We start from the raw sequence: 20,185 nt of genomic DNA, 5'->3' as shown, positions 1-20,185 counted from the left end.
TCCGGCAGCGCCGGGGCTGTGCTCGGCACACAGCCTTGATCCGGGCTCTGCCGGGCTGGTGTCGGTGTAGGGCAGTTTGCGGTACCCGGGGGCCACGTGCTGGATTCCAGGGTGCAGCAGAGACCTAGCTGACAGAAAGATGACAAACATGGGCTCATTAATTAACCTGTGATGCGCTTTGTGTCCCCAAAACTCTGGATCGGAGTGATTGATGAAGGAGCTCGGGTTTGGCAATGAGACCTTCTCTAGCTGAGCTGTGACCCCGCAGCAGCAGTGGCAGGCTCTGCCCGTGCTGCTCTGCTCTGCTCTGCTCTGCTCTGCTCTGCGCCAGAGGGAGACGAGGGACGTGGTGACCGTCTCCTTGACGTAGCCCGCACCTTTCCTGACCTCTCCCTGCAATGCCAGCCCATTTCTGGAATATTACTGACACACGTGGGTGGGGATCGCACCAGCGCTCTGTAACGTGTTGCCATTGCTCTTTGAGCACATCCATGGAAGAGGAAAAGATGGAGGCTGTGCCCTCCCCTGTCCCCACAGAGAGCAGCGGTGCCCCAGGCACTGCCCAGGCTGTCCCCAGCCCTGTGCAGAGGTGATGCTCAACCAAACCCTCTCCCGGCTCAGCTGCTGAGGTTTACACAAAATGCATCGGCCATAGTGGTGTTTGGTACTGCGTGGCTGCTGGGTGCATCGGTGCTGTGTGGGTGGTGATCCCCTGGGGCAGGTTGCCCAGAGGAGCTGTGGCTGCCCCATCCCTGGAGGTGGTCAAGGCCAGGTTGGACGGGGCTTGGAGCAACCTGGGCTGGGGGGAGGTGGCCCTGCCCAGGGCAGGGGGTGGCACTGGATGGGCTTCAATGTCCCTTCCAACCTAAACCCTTCTGTGATTCTATGATCTCTATTTACCTCTTCAACACTTCAGAGCTCAGGAGGACGTGCAGTGTTTGCAGCAAACTTGGCAGCGTTCAAGCCATGATGTCTGTCACTTCTGCAGAGCAGTGGGATGGTTAAGGTTGATGTAGGGACCTAGAAGCTGGTGGGAGGAGAAGGGAGGTAGGAATGAGAAATAATAGTTCAGTACTCCCTCGTCACTTGATCTTCACTTGTGCTTCTGGGCACGTTGCTTAACCTCTCTGTGCCTCAGTTAACCTCGCAGCAAAGTGGTTATCATAAAAACAGGAGTAAAATCCTCACCCTGGTGACGTAAGTGGAAGTTTTGCCATTTACTTCCCTGGGGCCATGATTTCACCTAATGTGTCATAGAGACGTGTCGTGAGGTTTCCATTAATTATGATTTTGATAGAGCTTTCAGATCAACAGGGGGAGAGGGCCACGGAGGAAGATTTATGATTGTTATTAGCGATTTCCTATGGGATTGTCTCTCTGTTAATGTTTGAACAAGGCTCTTCAGAGCACGGTAGGGCCCCTATGCTGCTAAAAAAACCACAGAGCCATGGTTTTAGCAGCGATCAGGATTGTTTCCATCAACATGAGGTGCATTTGGTATTGGTATAGGTCGCTGCGGGAACTGACAGGGAATGATTCCTGCACATAAATCCCAGTCTAAACCCAAGTGTATGAAAATGGAAGGGGACTTTTGCCAGTGCAGAGATGCCAGGGTCTGAATTTTGCTGGTAGCATCCCGTGCCTGCCTCTGTGGGGATTCAGGAGCTTTGTCAGGTTGCGAAGCAAGAAAGAGCACATTATTAATATACTGTTGGGTTGGGTTTTTTTGTTACACAGTGCAGTGTTTCTTATTTTATGTTGCAAATTCTTTGAGTGTTTAAAAATACATGTTTTAAAATAATACCTGCCAGTTTTCAGCTTTTCTGCAGAGCAGCAGCAGGGATTCAAAAGCATGTAAGCTGATTAATAGAGAGTAATGTATTTGACCAAAGGACATTTATAGGGCTGTTCCATTCTTTTGCGTACTCCTGCATATCTGTCTGGTTTTTTCTTTCGTTATGGTCATTTTTTGTTGTTCTGATTTTTGTTTTCTTTTTTTTAAGGCAGCTGCAAAGGTGCCAGGTTAGAAGTATAAAATAAGGGGAAACCTTCATAATGCCCAGTCTTCAGGCTTCTTTTTGCAAGCAGGACAATTAAATACCCAGGCTTACATGCATTAGATGAAATGGGATATTGCTTTATCCAGTTTCTTCCCAGCGTTCAGATTTGCTTTGGCTCTAATAGAATTAGGTGATTTGCTGTGTGGATTCCTGATACCTACCGTAATTAGATCCAAACTGCAGCTAAACAGCTTTCGTAGCCGCATTGTAATTTCCCTGCTCAGCTTGCATTATTTATGGAGGAGAGTGGTGACCAGATTGATCCCCCGCCATCTATCAGGACCGCTCACACGACTCTGTAGCGTGCAGTGTGACTTTAAAATGAAACGGCGACAGAAGCAATTCCCCAGAGCAGGGAGCACCAAGGTGACATTTTCTTGATGTTAAAGTTTAAATGGAACAAATCCCTGGCTGGGAAGGAGCGTCGCATTCAGCTCCCACAGTGACACCTAGAGCTGGCCTTGGAAAGGACAGGGTTACCCTGGGTGCTCAGGCTGAGGGTGTACTCTCTGCCCTGCGTCAATATATATATATTTCCTATTCATTTTGTTCAGCATACAGGGATAGCTCTTAATTTGATTTAATTCACTGAAAATTTCCTCTTGCCATAAATAGGAGCCTAGAGAGAATTGTTTTTCCACCGAGCACTGAAACCCGGTTTTCAGAAGCAGCACATGCACAGGCAATTGCACATTTCCTTCGCCTTTCATAACTGCTTATTGCATGCATAAATAACCATAGTTAGCTATTTTCTTGCATATTTACAAGACGTCTGTGCGCACTTATTGCAGCGCTGTCAGCAGTTTAACGACAAATACGGCCCGGTGTGTGGTAGAGGCAGCCTGGTCTCGGTGCCGCTGGTGCGGCTGGCCGGAGGGGCTGCGCGGGGCATCGCCTGCGGGCAGAACGGCCTTTCCTCATTCCTGTGTTTGGTTGGGGTTTATTTTTTGAGTCTTTAAATTCTCTGGTTGGGAAGGTTTGGAAACATTCCCCGACTGAGTTCGTTTCTGAACCTGCGATGCCTTCGGTTTGTACAGGCGGTAATTAGAAAGCAAGTCCGCAAGATTACTCACGCAGTGAATAAATGCTGCAATTAACTCAGGTGGACTCTGCTTCAAGTCAGGGAAAAAAAAAAAGAAAAAGACAAGACGCCTAATATTGAACCTAAATTCTGCTGCTGAAGGAAATTGTAAAAATCTCATCCAAAGGAAGGGAAAAAGTGCTGTTGAGAACATGTGAAAAACTTAATGAAATGTAGCACCATTGATTTACTGTATAAGAAAACAATGAATCTGCCTAGAGTCAACAGATTGATTTACAATTCCAGATGAAAGGAGGGGACTTAAAATGTACAACAAAGCCTCTGAATGGTTTCACAGATCTTTTCCCCTCCAGAAGCCTCTTGCTCTCTTGACTAAACCAAGAAAGGCCTTTAAAAACAAGTTAGCAGAATTGGCTGAACAAGAACAAATTAAGAGATGATGAGGGCTTGAATTTGTTTTGAAATTTGTTCTTTACAGCTTGAACAGGGCCATGTGTCTACCCTGGGGCAGAGTATTACTTGTTAAAGACAATCGACGTGTTTAGGTTAGATTTAACTTGATCTATAAATAGGAGTCCAAAGTGGATTTGAACGTCCTCTGTTTCAGATGTTACTGCATCCCAGGCTTTGACTGGATCTCACTTCTCAGGCATTACCTTTGCATAATTAAATACATTTTAAAATGTTTGTTGGATTCTGACCAAAAGCCAGGTTCAGAGGTCCTGTTGGGACTCTCGCTGTCCATGAGAAGAGCACATGGTCTGGACAGGCCGGTAGGACAAGGGCTGTCCAGTAGGCAGAGGAGCTGGAAAGCCAGACCAGTTCAAATCCCAGGTCCTTTTGGGCCAAATCCCTTTGGGCAACGCTGAGTCTCTGCTAGGGGTTAGTACCAGAGGCTTTAGAAGACAGACTCAGAAACCCTGTAGCATGTGGTTAGAAGATGATCGAGAGATGATATGTAGCTCATCTTTTATATCGGATGGTGTCTGTGGATCAGGAGGAGAATTCAGGTCCTGTTTTGGTGAGGGGACAAGGTAGGGAAGTAGTAGACGTGGCACGTGGCCCTGACAGCAGGCTTGGAGATGGAGCGAGAATCTTTGGAGGCTCGATCCAAAGTCCATCAGAGAAAACAGAAGGAATCCCACCAATTTCCCTGGTCTTTGGACAGGACTCTCATCCCACAGACACTCAGGCAAAAAGATATCTCGGGGAAATTTTTGCAAAGCCTCCTAAAATGAGGAAGATTTCTGTTCACACCCAAAAGCCCTTGCACTGGGTTAACAGGAAAGGTTAATGCTGCTTTCCATTTCCTTCTACTTTGAGGGGAGAAGAGAGACTTTGAGTTGCCTGAAGATAAAAAGTAATGATTGTATTGGGATTTGTTTTTAACACTGTGCCAGAACACCCAGGAGCTGTATGAGACTTGATTTGAGGTACCTGCTGGGAGCTAGCAGGTTTATAAAGCCTTTTACAGAGCCGTTCACGACCTGTGATGTGCCAGTATATTCAGAAACCCTAAAAAAAAAGGTGAATTCAGAGTGTGACTAGAGTTTCTCTTGGAGTCAGTACAGCTTTACGTTGCAAGGCCTTCTTAAAAATACCTAAGCCTGCTGATGGTAGATGTGACAGACTGCAGTGGTGTAGCATCCTCCGGTTTCTTGGAAAATTGTATATGCTGCTTCTGGGTATTAGAAATTCTTGAGAAATGTTCCTGTGGGCAGTAGGTGAAGGGACAAAGGCATCTCCAGATAAGCAAACAACGCTTGTTGAGGATAAGCTCCTGGGAGACAACGGGGCTCCCGCTCTTTGGCTATAATGGCCAGAGGGACACGTTTAATGGAGGTCTGAGCAGGAAAGGGAGTTCCTGAAGGAATACAGCTCAGAAAATGAGAGGAAAGCCTGTAGGCAGATGTAACGCTAAATTAGGGCAAGGGAAGTAATCTGACCTAGGGGTCTGAGGGAATCATCTCCAGTGGGATCTGCTCTTTTCTGGCATTGCCACCCCCAAGGTTTGGGCACCCCAGATGGCTCCCAAGTCTGCTTAGTTTAGAGGTGCATGAAGGGTTTTGTTGAGTCCAAAAGGACAGTCTAAGCTCAGGTGTTTTCCTCTCTGTGGGGATTACTATGTTAGAGTCTACCTAGTCTGGGCTTGGCGGGTGGCTTTGAATGGCGTCCAGCCCGGCTGGCCCCTCCGCGGCACGGAATGAGCAGCCCCAGTGGCAATATCAGCGTGGGAGTTCGGATGGTGTTGGGGGAAGCCAACGTGGGGCTCGGGCACAGGCTAATGCCCATGATGCACATGGCTTCCAGCGTGCCCTGCTGGAAGGCTCGAGGGGACACCGTGCCCACCAGCGTCACCCTCTGGTTTGGGGAGGTCCAAGTTTACTCCTAGCAGCGATGGGGGGACAACGTGCCAGCAAAACTTGTGTTTGGTTGAGGCCACTATTGCAACCAATTAAGGCAATACAATAAGATGGATCTGAAAAGACCAGGGAGATGCTTTTGTCTTACTTTAGCTCAATTCCTTCTGACAGGAAACCAGGCCTTTGTGTCTCATGGAAGAATTATTCTGAATTGTTAATCTTCTTCATACATTTCCCTGCTTGGTGATGACACACTCATTGTTGAGTTCGGCTGCTAACAAAATCATTATCTGTCGAGTGGCTTCAATTTGCTGAGAAACCAGTCCTCTTAGCGTATCTGAAACTTTGTGCTTAGAAAAGGGCATGCTGGAACATCTTTTTTTCTTCTTTGCATTGACGTGATTTCCCAAACACTTGGCTTCCCAGCTGTGCCTCAAAATGTGCTCCATCCTTCCCTTTTCTCGGGTGGGCTTACTGGACCTTTGCTATATTTTGGATGTACGTGTCTCACGGAGGAGAGGGAGCCAATCTCTAAGCCCCGAGCTCCTCAGAATCGAATGAAGCCACATAAATTACATACATTTCAGAGAAAATTTAGAGGAAAACCTGATCTTCAGTTGGCGGAAGCGGTCTGGAAGCGGCTGTGTTGAGGTCACTGGGCTGGGGGGAGTTATACCTGCCAGAACGGAGGTGATTCTGCCCTGTGGTGCTGAGGCTGGTGTTACTGGGGATAACTGGTGTTATACGGAGACAGCCCAGGCAAAGAGGGGTGCAATTACAGCCTGGGCCTTAACGAGCTGGGCACACCCCATGCCTCAGGCTGTGTCGGGGCAGGGCGGGCAGCGGGGCTGGTGGTGGCCACGCGTCCCCGGCTGCTGGCCAGAGTGGCCAGGGGGTGCCCAGGGCGCAGAGCCGGGCTGGCCTCCGGTGCACATCGACCGGCCTGTTCTGCGCCACAGGGGCAGTTTCGTTTGTGAAAGCCACGTGCTTCCTTCCCCCGTACCTGTTCGGTGCAAGTTACTTAACGCCCTTTAATTCCTAATTATGTATTTGTTCCTTTGGGATAAACTGGAAATGCAAGAGAAGGCTGGGGTCAGCGAAACAGCAAGGCAGGAGGGATTTTGCTCTAGGAGAAGTGTAATTACACCCCGACCAGATTTGCATAGCATTTTGTTGCAAAAATACAGATTACAAGTGCTGCAAGAGAGCTGATGACCTATCAGCAATAAGGCACAGAGATGAGTAATTAAAAGGGTGCGCAGCTAATGGCATTGGTTAGAGAAAAAAAAAAAAAAAAAGCACAAGGTACATAGGTCGAACTAGGGCAGCTCTAAGCCAAAATTTCCAGAGCAAGGTAACTTGACATTTATGTAGTCAACACAGGTTTTGTCAGAACTGTAGAGAAAGGGATTGATTATCTGATCGTTCATAGGAAGCATTTTTAAAGGACTGACTGGTGCACAGCAGCACGGCCGCCCGGGCACAGAGCGGAGCTGGGCAGCCCGGGCACAGGGCATCGCGTTCACTGAGGGCAGGTTTGATTGAGAAAAGCAGCTGGTTTGCCAAAGTATATATGGCCTTGGGCAACCTGGTCTAGTTGGAGGTGTCCCTGCCCATAGCAGAGAGGTTGGAACTCGATCTTTAAGGTCCTTTCCAACCTAAACCATTCTATGATTCTATATGTCTCTTTTTAAAGTAGCCTTATCATCAAGTAAAATGCTTTTTTATGAATTCTTATGCATAAGAAAGTTCGCTTTGACTTTAGCAACACTATAATCTGCCTGTTAGCATGATGTTGTCCAAATTGTTCAGACTGGTATGCATAATTGTCCATCTTAAATTCCCATTAGCTCTCAGCTGGGAAGTGAGCGCATTTAGCATGGATCCCTGGAAGAGAATGGGTGGGCTTGGATACATATCCATTGCGTGGAGAGATGAATTTACATATCTCTACTGCTCAGCAACAATTATTAAACTTGCAGCAGAGATTTGCTATAGTATCTGCTCATACTTTTAATTAAAGAAGTGTCTGCTGTGCATTGGACTGTACCTCCCAGTCTTCAGAAGCAGCCCAGCTCCCTTCCCACTGTGTGTCCCTGTTAGCAAAAGTCCAAAAGTGATGGAACATGGGGAAAACAGGACTGCCACGGTCTGTTCCTGTACCTGCTGTTCAGTTAGGGTGTTTATGGAGCCATCCTGGTTCTGCCTGCGGCCAGTTGAAGAAGACAAAGACACATCAGGGAGTACAATCCATTCTCGGTCCTGGTCGGCAGCCCCAAGCCCTCCCCTGTACTCTGCACCCGCGGAATGGTCTGTAGTCCAGTTCGGGCTACCCTGCTTGGTGCTCAGATACCACAGTGCTGAGTCTAATGCAGAGCAAAAGATAAATGATTTTGTTTCAAGGAAGCTGAATGTAAGTAGATCCACATGTAGCGTTTTAAAGCGGTTTTGTTTTCTTCCCACAGCGATGAAATCAGGAGGCACCCAGCTGAAGCTGATCATGACGTTCCAGAACTATGGACAAGCATTGTTCAAACCAATGAAGTAAGTAAAAAAATTCTGTGTTGCGGAGTAAAATTGTGGTGGAATAGCCTGTTGCCATTTTCTAAGCTGTTAAAAGTTTACTGTAGCATCTCTCAAGGTTCTCAAGGTGTCTGGTTCCCCGGGCTTGCTCGCTTCAGGGGCTGTTGAAGCCTTGCCCTGCTAGAGCGGGCTTCGGGAGAGATCCCGAGGAGGCTTCAGATACATTGCAGTCTTCTCAGGAATGTTATTCACTCTGATCTCTGTGAAATCTCCCTTCATAAATACAGAATGTTTTCAGCATTTCTTTCGTATGTAAACTGACTCCGTGGGTCTGAGCTTTATCTAGCGTCAGTGCTCCCCTGGAATATGGCCAGACAAGAGAGATGCTTCAGAACAGCTTTGGGAAGAGCTAAATAGTATTTGTCTGATAAATTATAATTTAATCCGTTGATTTATTGTTGTTTGTATTAAAGGATTGTATTAGTCATTTGGCTGTGGCTATGCTGACTCTGTGAAAATGAGTTTATCTGAGAGTGGTGCTGCAAGGTAATGAATCTAGAGAGAAAGGGAAGGACTGGGATGATGCAGCCTTGGTTTGTGCCTGCCCAGATCCCATTGAGATGAGGGAAGCTATTCAGATACAAAGCAGATGGAAATGAGTTCTGAATCCTGACCTGTGTGTTTGTGTTGTAATAAGGAAAATGGCTCTGTGCGTATTGTAGAGGGTTTAGCAAAGACACTCGGGGCTGCAAAATGTTTAATGAAGCTACTCAGTATCTGTGTCAAGGGTACCACTGGAAGAATAAATTCATTTCCTTCTTTTGTTCCCATTGTAGGGAAGTTCAGTTCATTTCCTCTAAGATGGTCCATAAAAGACTAAAGTAACTGAGAACGAGTGGTTTGGAATATGTGTTGGCATTGTGTTACAGGGGAGCACAGCTCGGGGTAAGCTGCTGGCTGGAGACTGAGCAATTCCCTGTTTCGCTATAGATTTTGCTGTAGGCTAACCTCAGACAAGTATAGATTTGGCTTGATCTTATTTGACTGCCAGATGGGCCAAATAATTGGTCCCACTTTCCTTCAACTCATGTTTGAGCAGGAGCCCTCCTTATGTGCATTCGTCCTGGGAGGCACAGGGAAATCCCGTGAATGTCCAGGCAGGACACGGCATTTGTGCAAAGGCCAGGTGCCTTGGTGGTGTTTCCCAAATTGCATACAGATTTTTCTATGTTTCCCGCACATCACTGATTGCCTGGGAGCGGTCAGAAGATAATACTGGCCAGTCAGAGGGAAGGTGGTATCTGAGAGCATCTACTCCAACATCTTCCCTTCCCCTCTCTGCCCTCCCCCCAAATGCTCAGATCATCACATTGTCAGTGCACAGGTCCATCCCCTATATCTGCAAGTTTGATGCACACAGGCACAATTCCTAATTGTGTCTGTCCCACACACGAAACCAAGACCCAGGCGGGTTCGAGTCGCCTTTAAATGTTTGGCAGAATTGTGGTTGCGCTGTTGGCTTTTTACACGGTGTGTGATTTGTTTCTTCCCCATTTGCTGAGATGCAGATAATCTCAATCTTTATCATTGGTATGACATTGTAATTCTGGGAGTGCTAATGAGGTCAAATCAAAAGTTTACCGTTTCTACTGTACATACGCAGCCTTGGCAAGATGATGGATGACAATAGAGGTATAGCCACGTTCCTCTGTAGAGGCAATTACTACCATCCACTAGAACAATAACAGAAAATGATGATGTCTTAATCATTGCCTTTGCTTGATTTGAAGGGCAGCAACACCCTGTTTTCTCCTGCATTACATACACCACTGGAAAAAGCAGTAGTGGAGCGTTCAGCAGCTGTGTTCCCAGGCACCACACCTTACAGGACCAACACGGCTGCGTTTGTGCTGAGCACCACTGAACACATTAGTGATTTTGAATAAGGATGTTTGCAAGCATTTGTCTTCATTCTGGTAACAGTGAACAGGGAGCCAGATGGTGCAAATCTTCCTAGCTCCTTTGGCATCTGGTCCCATTGGCCTCTCTCACCAGCTTATGGACTGCTGGAGATGAAGTTCTTGGAGAGGTTTGCAGCATCATTTCTTTATACAAAAATAAGCAGCCCGGAACTACAAAAACAACAACAAAAAAAGGCTTTTAAAGCAATGAGACTTCTTGTAGGACCTTCTTCAAGCCCTGGGTACCTTGCAGGCTGTTTCTGGAGCCCCCTCTTTTCTGCAGGGTACCTTTCTGATCCAGCTTCAACAGAGCTGGCTGCGCCTTGCCGGGTCAGGAGGCCAGAGGGAGCTCCCAGATCAGGGGCACACATCTCTGGACGTCAGGACTGGCAGTGGAAAGGACATTCTTTTCTAAATAGTTTAATTTGAGGACCATAAAATATCATGCTGGTGGCTACTTCTGAGATCAGCTCATTGTTCCTTCAATGAGGCTTCCTTGCGCATGGTGGATAGCCAGGATGTCTCCAGGTGGTGCATCCTATGTGTTTCAGTTGTTACTCAGCTCCACAGCTGTTCAAAGCAGCGGAAGCTGTGCTTTTCTTTCTCCTGAGTTGATAAGCCTCTTTGTACAAGCAACCTTCTTCCTGAACCCCAGGTAACAACCATTGAATAGTGTGGAGTGCCCAGCTGCGTAGGAAAACTGGGGCCTCGGATCATCTCATCAGCGCTGGAGGAGGCGATGTGAGTGGCATTTCTGTGTTAAACTGAACTGAGCCACTGTTCTTTAGAAAATATAGTTGGCATCGGTAGGATTTCAGGCCCAATCCCAAGGAATGTTGATCATCCTGAGCTTCCCACCCCGTCTGGGATTCCAAGTACCGAAAGCGGAATGGTGCGAGGTCCCTGCAGGGTGATGCGCAGGCGTGAGGCCAGTCGCTACCTGGGTTTGATTCACTGGAACTACCTGGAAAGCGGGTTCTGCTGTACCGAGCCGTACTCCCTACCTTCCAGCCTCATCCCCTACCTGTCTGAGCGGCAGCTGGGGGAGACCGTGCAAACCCCTCCCTGACACAGCCGGGCATCTGCTGGGCCAAAGGAAGGTCTCAGACCTTGGCAGGGACTTCTGCGGGGGGTGACAGCAAAACGTCCTCCCCGGCCAACTGCTTGAAACGCTGTGGAACTCGGCGGACCTGCTCTGCCCTTTGCCAGCCTCCCCTTTCCATGCTGAATTTATCCAGGGAGCAAGGCAGCTCCAGAAAGGCCCAGGCGGGATTTGGAAATGGGGAACCCAGAACCTGCCTTGGGCACTTTTTGTGCTCAGTGTTTGAAGTTAACTGAGAACTCTCTGTCTGGGCAGGGGTGCGGGCTGGTGGAGCGCACGAGAGGAGGGAGGCCGGACAGTCAGGGAAACACGAAAGCCGTAAATAAAGCCCGATCAGCTGCAATTATTTTATTTATTTGTGGCTCTGCATCTTCATTTGTGAAATAATTGCCCATAAAGTATTGCAGAGGGAGCCAAATCTATTTATAAATCCTATGGCCCAGTGTAGATTCCTCTGCTAATGCCAAATGCATCATAGAAAAAGCAAGTATTTGCTAAAACTCCAGGGAAGATTTAATGTTTTTGCAATGTATCTTACAGTTAATGGGTAGTTTTATTTAGCTCATAACAGTTCAATCATACAAAATTATTACCATATGGGACAGGAAAAAAATAGCAGCCTCCCTTCTCCCATGATTAGTGTGTCTAACTGTACTAGTATTGTACAGCATAATAAAATTTATTTACGTTATCGCTGATATCTGCAGCCACAGCTTTCTGTATGACTTATCAGGTAAGGATGCTGTAGAGCCATAAATTTCAAAGGGGTTTGGCTTATTTGTCCAAAAGGAACATGCGCTTTATAGTTTTATTTGTTTTCCCTTTGTTTCTGCTGGCTGGTGGAGTTAAATAGCTGGCTCAGCAACAAAACCAACACACTACTTTTTTTCCTCCCAAGGCTTTATTCTTGAAGGGGGAGATTCTGCCCCAGCAGAGTCAGTGTTAGGATTCCTATTGCATACGCCGGTGCCAGGATTTTGTGAGAGGTTTTTATAGTTCCTTACGGAAAAGCCAAATGGGATCGAATAGAAAATGATACCTTGTTATTGGAGTTGTGAGAAAAGTGTCCGGTGGTATGTGTTTAAGAATGACATCTCTTATTCCCAGTTTTATAGACTGCTTTGTAGAAATGTGTAGAAAGGGTAATCATTATAAAATCTTGGAGGTTTATTTGTTCCCTTCAAAGCAATACTACCGTGTCTAGCGAACTCCGTTTTGACTGAAACAGATAAAAGCCAGTTCGGCTCCGACTTTAGATTTTGCTCGATATTTTTAACATCTGTTTTCTTTTCTACTGCTTTTACAAGTCACAAGCCAGGGTTGGTAAGAGCCACGTGGCTGTTTCTTTCAGTAGCTGAAGTTTGCAGTTAAAGTCTTCAATAAAGTAGAAGCAATTAGCATCAGGGTGATATCAGGCCAGAAGAGACTTTTGGGGTCACAAAATCCAGTCTGCTTGAATCGCAGGCCATCATCTCACGGAATCCCATTCCTTAACTGGTCAAACACTGCTGACGGTGGTGTTTGTCGCCTTGCCTCCGCCGTCCCTCCCGACGCTCCCCGGCGCATGGCCGGCCACCGAGTGGGCTGGTGGCCACGCGCCAGTGCAGAGCTGTGCTCTGCAGGGGTACGACAAGCACACTCGCGTTCCGGCTCCTGCAGTGGTCCTGTAGCGTAGGTTTTGGCTCCGAGACGTGGGCGCTGGTGGCTGGGCTGAAATCGAGCAGCCAGGGCCACGGGGAAGAGAACGTTTTTGTTTCGATTGGCAAAGCGCAGGGTTTTACTAAAGGCTTTTAAATGTCAGACTTACAGCGACAAAGGATTAGCAACGTTCTTTAAGTTTCTCTTTGATTTCCTTTTAGGATTGCGCAACAAAGAATCCATCTTTTGGTAGGGATATTAAACAGGCCAAACAATCCCCGTAATACAAACAACTGTTAATCGCTTTCATTTCCGACAGTAATATTCCCCCTCCGAAGCTGCAGCGTGAGTGTTGTACCTGCGAAATGCAGCCTCCAGGCCTGATTATCATATCAATTAGGCGGGTGTAATTCTTCCGAGTTGGTAGCATTGCTTCCAAGTCAGAGGAGTCGACATGAACCCCGGAATTGGGGCGGCGGGACGATTGCTTTCCTTATTACATCGCACATCATGCTGTTTTGAGGAAATACATTTTGCGAACCTGTTGCATTTTGGCTGGCAGGCATCCAGCGTAAACATACTGTTATAAGTCGACATAGCAATTAAATCAAATTGCAATGTTTTCTCTGAGCCGGCAGAGCAGTGGGATCCGCGCACAGTGGCAGCGGCGCTGCGGGATGAGTGCTCCGGCAGGCTGGAGCGGAGGGGGCTGGTTCTGCGCGAGGCTCTTCCTCGGGACTAAGGCTGAATAAACCAGCCGGAAAGGTTGAAGCTGGTAATCCCAGCATTCCCTTTATATAGCTGTATTTAAAAATTGCAAGGAATTCTGTCTTGTTACATAGTGAAGAAGAAAAGCTTTCATTGCTGCTGGACATAACAGTCCGTAATGAGATATTCTGTGGACCTCATCCATGAGATTTTGGGCTTTTTTAGGGGCATTGGAATCCTTACCTACCAAATCCCTGCAGAAGCGTTTACCTGAGTGAGACTGACAGGCAGATTTGGTTGTGCTTACATCAGGAATAAATCTGGGGTAAGCTGGACAAATTATGTCACTTGATATTTAAAGTACATGGGATCTGGATGTGGTCCTACATAAGGACAGCAGAGGTTGCCGTGTAGTACTTTAGTTCTTTAACTTCTGATATACTGTGCATGAACTGTTTTTCTCTTTTATAAGTAATCCTGTTCATCAGATCATACTTCTTCAGTGTCTCAAGGCAAATTGTGTTTTAGCACTCAGCAGTGCCTCTGGTCCAGGTCTCATCTGTGCAGGCTAGAAGATTTGCGGTGATGTGAAGGGGAGCTGGATGAGGACCCAGGCGGAGCGCTGGCCCCAGACAGCGATGAAATCCAGGCTTCTCCCTCTCCCCGCGTGCTGCGATTGCCCCTGCCACAGCGCAGCGGCTGCTGGCCGAAATATTGATCAGTCCCCAGGGGAAATCCGTTCTCAAATTCTGCAAGCGTGTTTATGAAATGACCCCAGAGTCAAAGTCTGCAAAGCCCAGGTAGCTCAAAGATTGTCCGTTTTGCTTGGCACCTGCAGGGAGGGGTGACGGCAGCATTTCACCATGCTGGCAGCCAGGATGGGGAAAACAAACCTCTTTCTCTCTTTTTCTGTGCCAGCTCTGCTGTGCTGCCCCAAGCTGAGCTGCCCCTGAGCTTATCCCCTGGTTCCCCCCTGCCCCCCGGAGCCGGGCAGGAGCTGCCGGGAGCCAGGACGGGACGGGACGGTGGGAGTCCCTGGGGCGGGAGGGAGCAGACCGTCCTCCAGCGAAGCGGGGCTACCCTGCTGGACGTCACCGTGTCCGTCAGCTCCGCGCCATCCCGCTTCCCGGCCCTGGGAAGCTGCCATCCGCCACTGCCACTGAATTCTCCCCAAAAGCCCTCTCCCCCGGCGTCCCCGGGGCACCTCCAGCTCCTGGCAGGAGAAGACTTCACAGAAACATCGGCCCCACGGTCTCTGCACCTGGGGATTTTTTGCACAAATAATTCAAGCCTTGCATTTTAATTCAGCTCATTTGTTGGAGTTTCTCTGGCAGATGATAACACGAGGCTCAATATCTATTTTTGTTCTTGGCTGACACAGACACAAAAGGCCACAGGTACCGGCTGTACCTGCCCCTGAGCACCTCTGTAAGGGAGAGCCGAGTGGGCAGCCACATTTTACAGGAGTGAAGTGTCTCTGCTTGATTAGCCGCCTTCTAAGTGCTTATAGAATCTTGCTAATTAGCCTTTGGGAACAAAGACATGCTGGTGTTTATTTTTTCTTTAAAAGCCAGTTATTGCAGCAGCCAACATTTTTTTTACATATTACCACAGTGTATTAGGAAAGAAGCATCTTCAGTGACTGATTTTAATCAAGCTACTTCTTCATTTTAATTGTCTGTGTACCGAGAAATGCAGTCCTGTGGCATTGTCTTTTAATCAGACACCCCCTTCCAGTTCCTCAGTTTCTTACTTCACACATTTTACCCTGTATCGGCAGTGCAGAAAAGCAGCAAACGTTGTGGAGGGAAGAGGTGGCACGAAACGCATAACCTGCGATTCAGTGCCGAGTAGCGGCTTGGCACCCGTGGGACTCGGTGCTGTAGCAGTGAGGTAACGTGTCCTCAGTAAATCTAAGCAAAAAAATGTGTCCAAAATATTTTCGGTCGCATATGCAGATATCACTACCCTGAAATATTTCATGGGAATGTGTCTCTCTCTCCCTACAATTTATAATCCTTAAACTAGGCTCGAGAGACTGAAATTCAGGGAGGGAAAATGATTTGTGCGAGACTTGTGGTGTAAAGCAGAGGCTGAAGCCGTTTTCTCTCTGGAGCAGCGTGTGCGGCTTTATCCTGGAGACAAGTTGTGCTGTGCTCATCTCCCCCCTTGGGAGGAGTTATTTTTGGAGGTTTTATGGAGGTAAATTGCTCCCCGTCTGCCCCTGGTCCGTATCTCACGCAGGGATAGCTCTGGGGATCCCCACCGCTTCGGGGATGCAGGTGGGGGTTTGGCCGCTCGCGCTGAGGTGTGTTTGGAGCATTTGCTCATCTGCCATCGGGCTCGTCGGAGCCCTCAGCCCTCCCACCGGTCTGCCCAGCCGGGGCTGCTGGCTCTCGGACGGGGCAGCAGGGAGATGGCCCCGGCCAAACAGCCTGTCTAGTGGCTGAGGACCCACAGCCAGCTTTGCCGGAGGTCACCGGATCAGGCGACACGGTCCTGTGGTCAGTGATGATGTGAAAGCCGGGTGGCGTTCGGCAGGGACCCACAACCGACGTGACAGTGTCCTGCAGGTCAAGGCAGGAAGGTTTTGGCAAAGGCAGGAGAGTGCCCAGCGCACATCCAAATGACGCCCTTGGCACGGTGCTGTTGGTGACTCACTGCTGTAAACAAACAAACAAAGTGTGTTTAAAATAGCCATAATAGCTGTTAATAACACAGCTTTAGGACACACTGGACGTCTCTGACTTCTGTTTTTTTTTTTTTCATTTTCAGTGTCTGGTTCAATAGTATTAGTACTTTTCTTGCTCAGTTACAATTTTCCACCCTGCTGTACAGTTCTGCATGTGGGTAAATAAAAGTGAGAAAGCTGAAAGACTCATTTGCATGTGAAGAAGTAGCAGAAACCCAGAGTCAATAGCATCTGCAAATGTGTGGGAGCTGGAGAGTGGGGGGGGACAGCAAAACTGTTGTAAATAGAAGCAGTTTAAAGTGCTGGATTATGCGCTACGGATAATAAAATACCCCAAGCCAGCATGTAAGCCAGATACTGTTCTCAGCAGCATCCAACTGATCCTGTTAGCACTTCCAGCCCCTTTCGTAAGCCTCGCTAATCGGTGGTCCAGATTCTTTCTGCAGGGGTGGTCACCCAGCCAGAGGCCAAGTGATGCCACGGCCGTGCACGGAGACCTGTAGTGGTTAGGAGGAATATTCCCCAAAGACTGCAGATACGCACAGTCTCTATGTGGATTTTGAGCTGCTTTGATAAGCTGGCGTGCAGCAGCAAAAGAAATGAAGATGTTAAATTAGTCTGCAGACTTACGGGGAAATCTAGCTATGACTATTATTATTTTCTTTAGTTTTCAGCATGACTGACTTGTATTTTGTTTGATTCTGTCTCATGATACACAAAAGAGAATTTCGACCCAGCGTATTTGTGGTTCCCTGTATTTTGTGCTTGTTTGAACCGCCGCAATATGTTAATCCGGCCAAAATTTTCAAACAAACCTCTTTCGCATCTGATTCTTTAGGGGTTTATTAAGCAGAAAATCTGATTCCTGGGGCATAAAACACAGAGTTTTTTTCAGCCTTTCATCTCGCAAGCCCAGGTTCTGTGTCAGGGCTCAGCCGGGAGGCGGGAGGGCGATGCTGGGGTTCTAGCGCCGGCTCTGCCTCCCGGGGCTGGCAGCGGCAGAGGCAGCTTCCAGCAAAACCCTGTTTTCCTCCGTGAGATTGAGAAGGATGGGATGTGATGAGGAGGGCTCATGCCAGCCCTGGGCAAGGTGGGGACAGCAGCTGTCCCCTTTGGCATGATCCCAGTGCCACTGTGTGTCCCCGTGCATCCTCAGCGGCAGCCAGCCTGATGTCCTGCGGCTCTGACACCGCAAAGCGGCTCTGACACCGCAAAGCGGGGTGCCCAAAAAGGGCAGCGCCTGCTGTCCCCGTTGCCTGCCTGATTTTCTTATTCCCAGAGCCAGCTCTGAGTTGAAACCATCTTTTTTTGGTTTTGCAGCCTCCTGACCCCAGGTACAAGTGCCGGGTAATGGGGTAACTGGGAGTTTAGCCCCAAATGTGCCCTTTTTTGCTCTGCCTGCCCTGCCTGGCGCTGCCCGTGGGGGCCGCGGGGGCTCCCACTGCCCCTGTCCGTTTGCTTTGGGCATCCGTGCTGCCGATTCTGTCCCAGTGCCTTGAAGTTGTCTTGGCACGCACTGGGTGTTTTGGTACAGAAGCTGCTTTTTATGTGCTGCCGTAGCACCCAGGGCACTAAGGCTTCGCCCGGAGCCTCTGTGCTGCGGTACCCAGGGCAGTGCCCACGTGGGGCGATGTGAGCACAGCCGGGTCCTGCTCCGTTAGCGGTCAGCCAGGCCATGCAGAAGGAGACGGGTTTTGCAGTAGATCCAGGCCACCGATTCACATCCAGGCTCTGTTGGCACCCGTGAAATTGTCTGACAACTTGTGAGCGGGCACTGTGCCATGCGAGCAGATGGGGACGAACGGCCCGGCAGCCAAGAGCCGGGGATGTTCATCTGGCAGAGGGGAGGGAGAGAAGCGCTCCTCGGTGCTCGTGTCCCACTGCCCGTCCCTCCTGGAGCTGAGCTGCCGTGGGGAGAGCGGGCACGGCGGTGGGGTGTCTGGTTTGGGCAGGGGGGGTTCACAGCAGAGTTGGTACTCCCCATGCACACCCCCCCCCCGGGTCCTGCTGCTCCATCCCTGAGGACGAGGGAGTTTCTGAGATGCTTTCAGCCCAGGCTCCCCATGGAGCAGGGTTGGAACTTGATGATCTTCAAGGTCCCTTCCAACCTAAACCATTCTATGATTCTATGCTTTGGGTGGGGACGTGTGTCCTCCAGAGGGTCACCTGCAGGCAGCAGCACAGCAATTCTCTGTTCAGCTGCCCGGGCTGGGTGGTTCCCTGTGGGAGGCTGGCTCTTGCCAGGACTGAATCCTGCGATAAACGGATTAAAACATCCTCGTCGAGGCTTCACAGAAATTGTCACAAGGGCTTTCTTTAAAACATAACTCCAGGGAAGGCCTTAACGCTTATCACCCCGCGGGGCAGCTTTTCTCGCACAGGCATGCGTTTCATGATGATTGACACATCATTAATTAACTGTTATTAATTAACCCCATAATCTGGAGGGATGGGGGGGAGGAATTCCTTGCGGGCCTGGATCCCATAATTTCTTTGAGCTCCTCAGCCCTCGGCTCTGCTGCTCTCCCAAACCCGCCTGTCTTTGGGATGGAAGAAGCCGAGGAATGAGGCAGGACTAATGGCCGACCTGCTACAGCCCCCTCCAGCCGCCTTCATTTCCTGACAGCTGCAGCTCAATCCCAGTTTGCAGGAGCCAGGCCGTTTGTATCTGGTACTCTGGGTTTAGAGGAAGAGAAATGGGAAAAAAATAAATAAATTGGTCGTTGCCTTTCAGCGCCCCCTTGTTCCCCGCTGTGCCGGAGATGATGCTGTGAGGGACAGGGGTCCGTCTGTGGGGTAGCGCTGGCTCTGCTGTGGATGCTCGCGCACCGCCTGGCAGAGGGGAGGGAGAGAAGCGCTCCTCGGTGCTCGTGTCCCACTGCCCGTCCCTCCTGGAGCTGAGCTGCCGTGGGGAGAGCGGGCACGGCGGTGGGGTGTCTGGTTTGGGCAGGGGGGGTTCACAGCAGAGTTGGTACTCCCCATGCACACCCCCCCCCCGGGTCCTGCTGCTCCATCCCTGAGGACGAGGGAGTTTCTGAGATGCTTTCAGCCCAGGCTCCCCATGGAGCAGGGTTGGAACTTGATGATCTTCAAGGTCCCTTCCACCCTAAACCATTCTATGATTCTATGCTTTGGGTGGGGACGTGTGTCCTCCAGAGGGTCACCTGCAGGCAGCAGCACAGCAATTCTCTGTTCAGCTGCCCGGGCTGGGTGGTTCCCTGTGGGAGGCTGGCTCTTGCCAGGACTGAATCCTGCGATAAACGGATTAAAACATCCTCGTCGAGGCTTCACAGAAATTGTCACAAGGGCTTTCTTTAAAACATAACTCCAGGGAAGGCCTTAACGCTTATCACCCCGCGGGGCAGCTTTTCTCGCACAGGCATGCGTTTCATGATGATTGACACATCATTAATTAACTGTTATTAATTAACCCCATAATCTGGAGGGATGGGGGGGAGGAATTCCTTGCGGGCCTGGATCCCATAATTTCTTTGAGCTCCTCAGCCCTCGGCTCTGCTGCTCTCCCAAACCCGCCTGTCTTTGGGATGGAAGAAGCCGAGGAATGAGGCAGGACTAATGGCCGACCTGCTACAGCCCCCTCCAGCCGCCTTCATTTCCTGACAGCTGCAGCTCAATCCCAGTTTGCAGGAGCCAGGCCGTTTGTATCTGGTACTCTGGGTTTAGAGGAAGAGAAATGGGAAAAAAATAAATAAATTGGTCGTTGCCTTTCAGCGCCCCCTTGTTCCCCGCTGTGCCGGAGATGATGCTGTGAGGGACAGGGGTCCGTCTGTGGGGTAGCGCTGGCTCTGCTGTGGATGCTCGCGCACCGCCGTTTTGGCTGGCGGTGCTACCAAAGCCCCACATCAGGACAGAAACCTGTTCTTGCCTCTGTTTTAGCGGCAGTGGGCTGAGGTCCCCGCTGCGCTCGGTGGCCCCGGCCCTGCTCACCCAGGGCAGCAGCAGCGGGGACAAACTCTTCCCGTGCTGACTTCAGCTGGGCTTTGCTGCTGTCCTTGGGGACTTTATTTTGCCTTAATCATTTTGAGCCAGCCCACATCTTCTGCCAGTTCTGCCTGGTGGCCTCTAACAGTCTCCT

The 20,185-nt window shown here is 49.4% G+C and overlaps 1 protein-coding gene across 1 annotated transcript in view; it reads left to right on the top strand.

The window, feature by feature from the left end:
* FAM20C (family with sequence similarity 20, member C) overlaps positions 1 to 20,185 on the top strand; it is a 62,046-nt gene that overhangs the window by 5,815 nt on the left and 36,046 nt on the right. The window contains exon 5 of the mRNA XM_009886185.1: positions 7,931 to 8,009. Coding sequence (XP_009884487.1) covers positions 7,931 to 8,009 — 79 coding nt within the window. The remainder of the gene's footprint in view (positions 1 to 7,930; positions 8,010 to 20,185) is intronic.

This window comes from Charadrius vociferus, unplaced genomic scaffold (genome assembly GCF_000708025.1).
Source record: "Charadrius vociferus isolate BGI_N301 unplaced genomic scaffold, ASM70802v2 scaffold430, whole genome shotgun sequence".
Taxonomy (NCBI): Eukaryota; Metazoa; Chordata; class Aves; order Charadriiformes; family Charadriidae; genus Charadrius; species Charadrius vociferus.
Note: the sequence above shows the minus strand (reverse complement) of the source record. Positions and strands in the feature narration are given on the sequence as shown.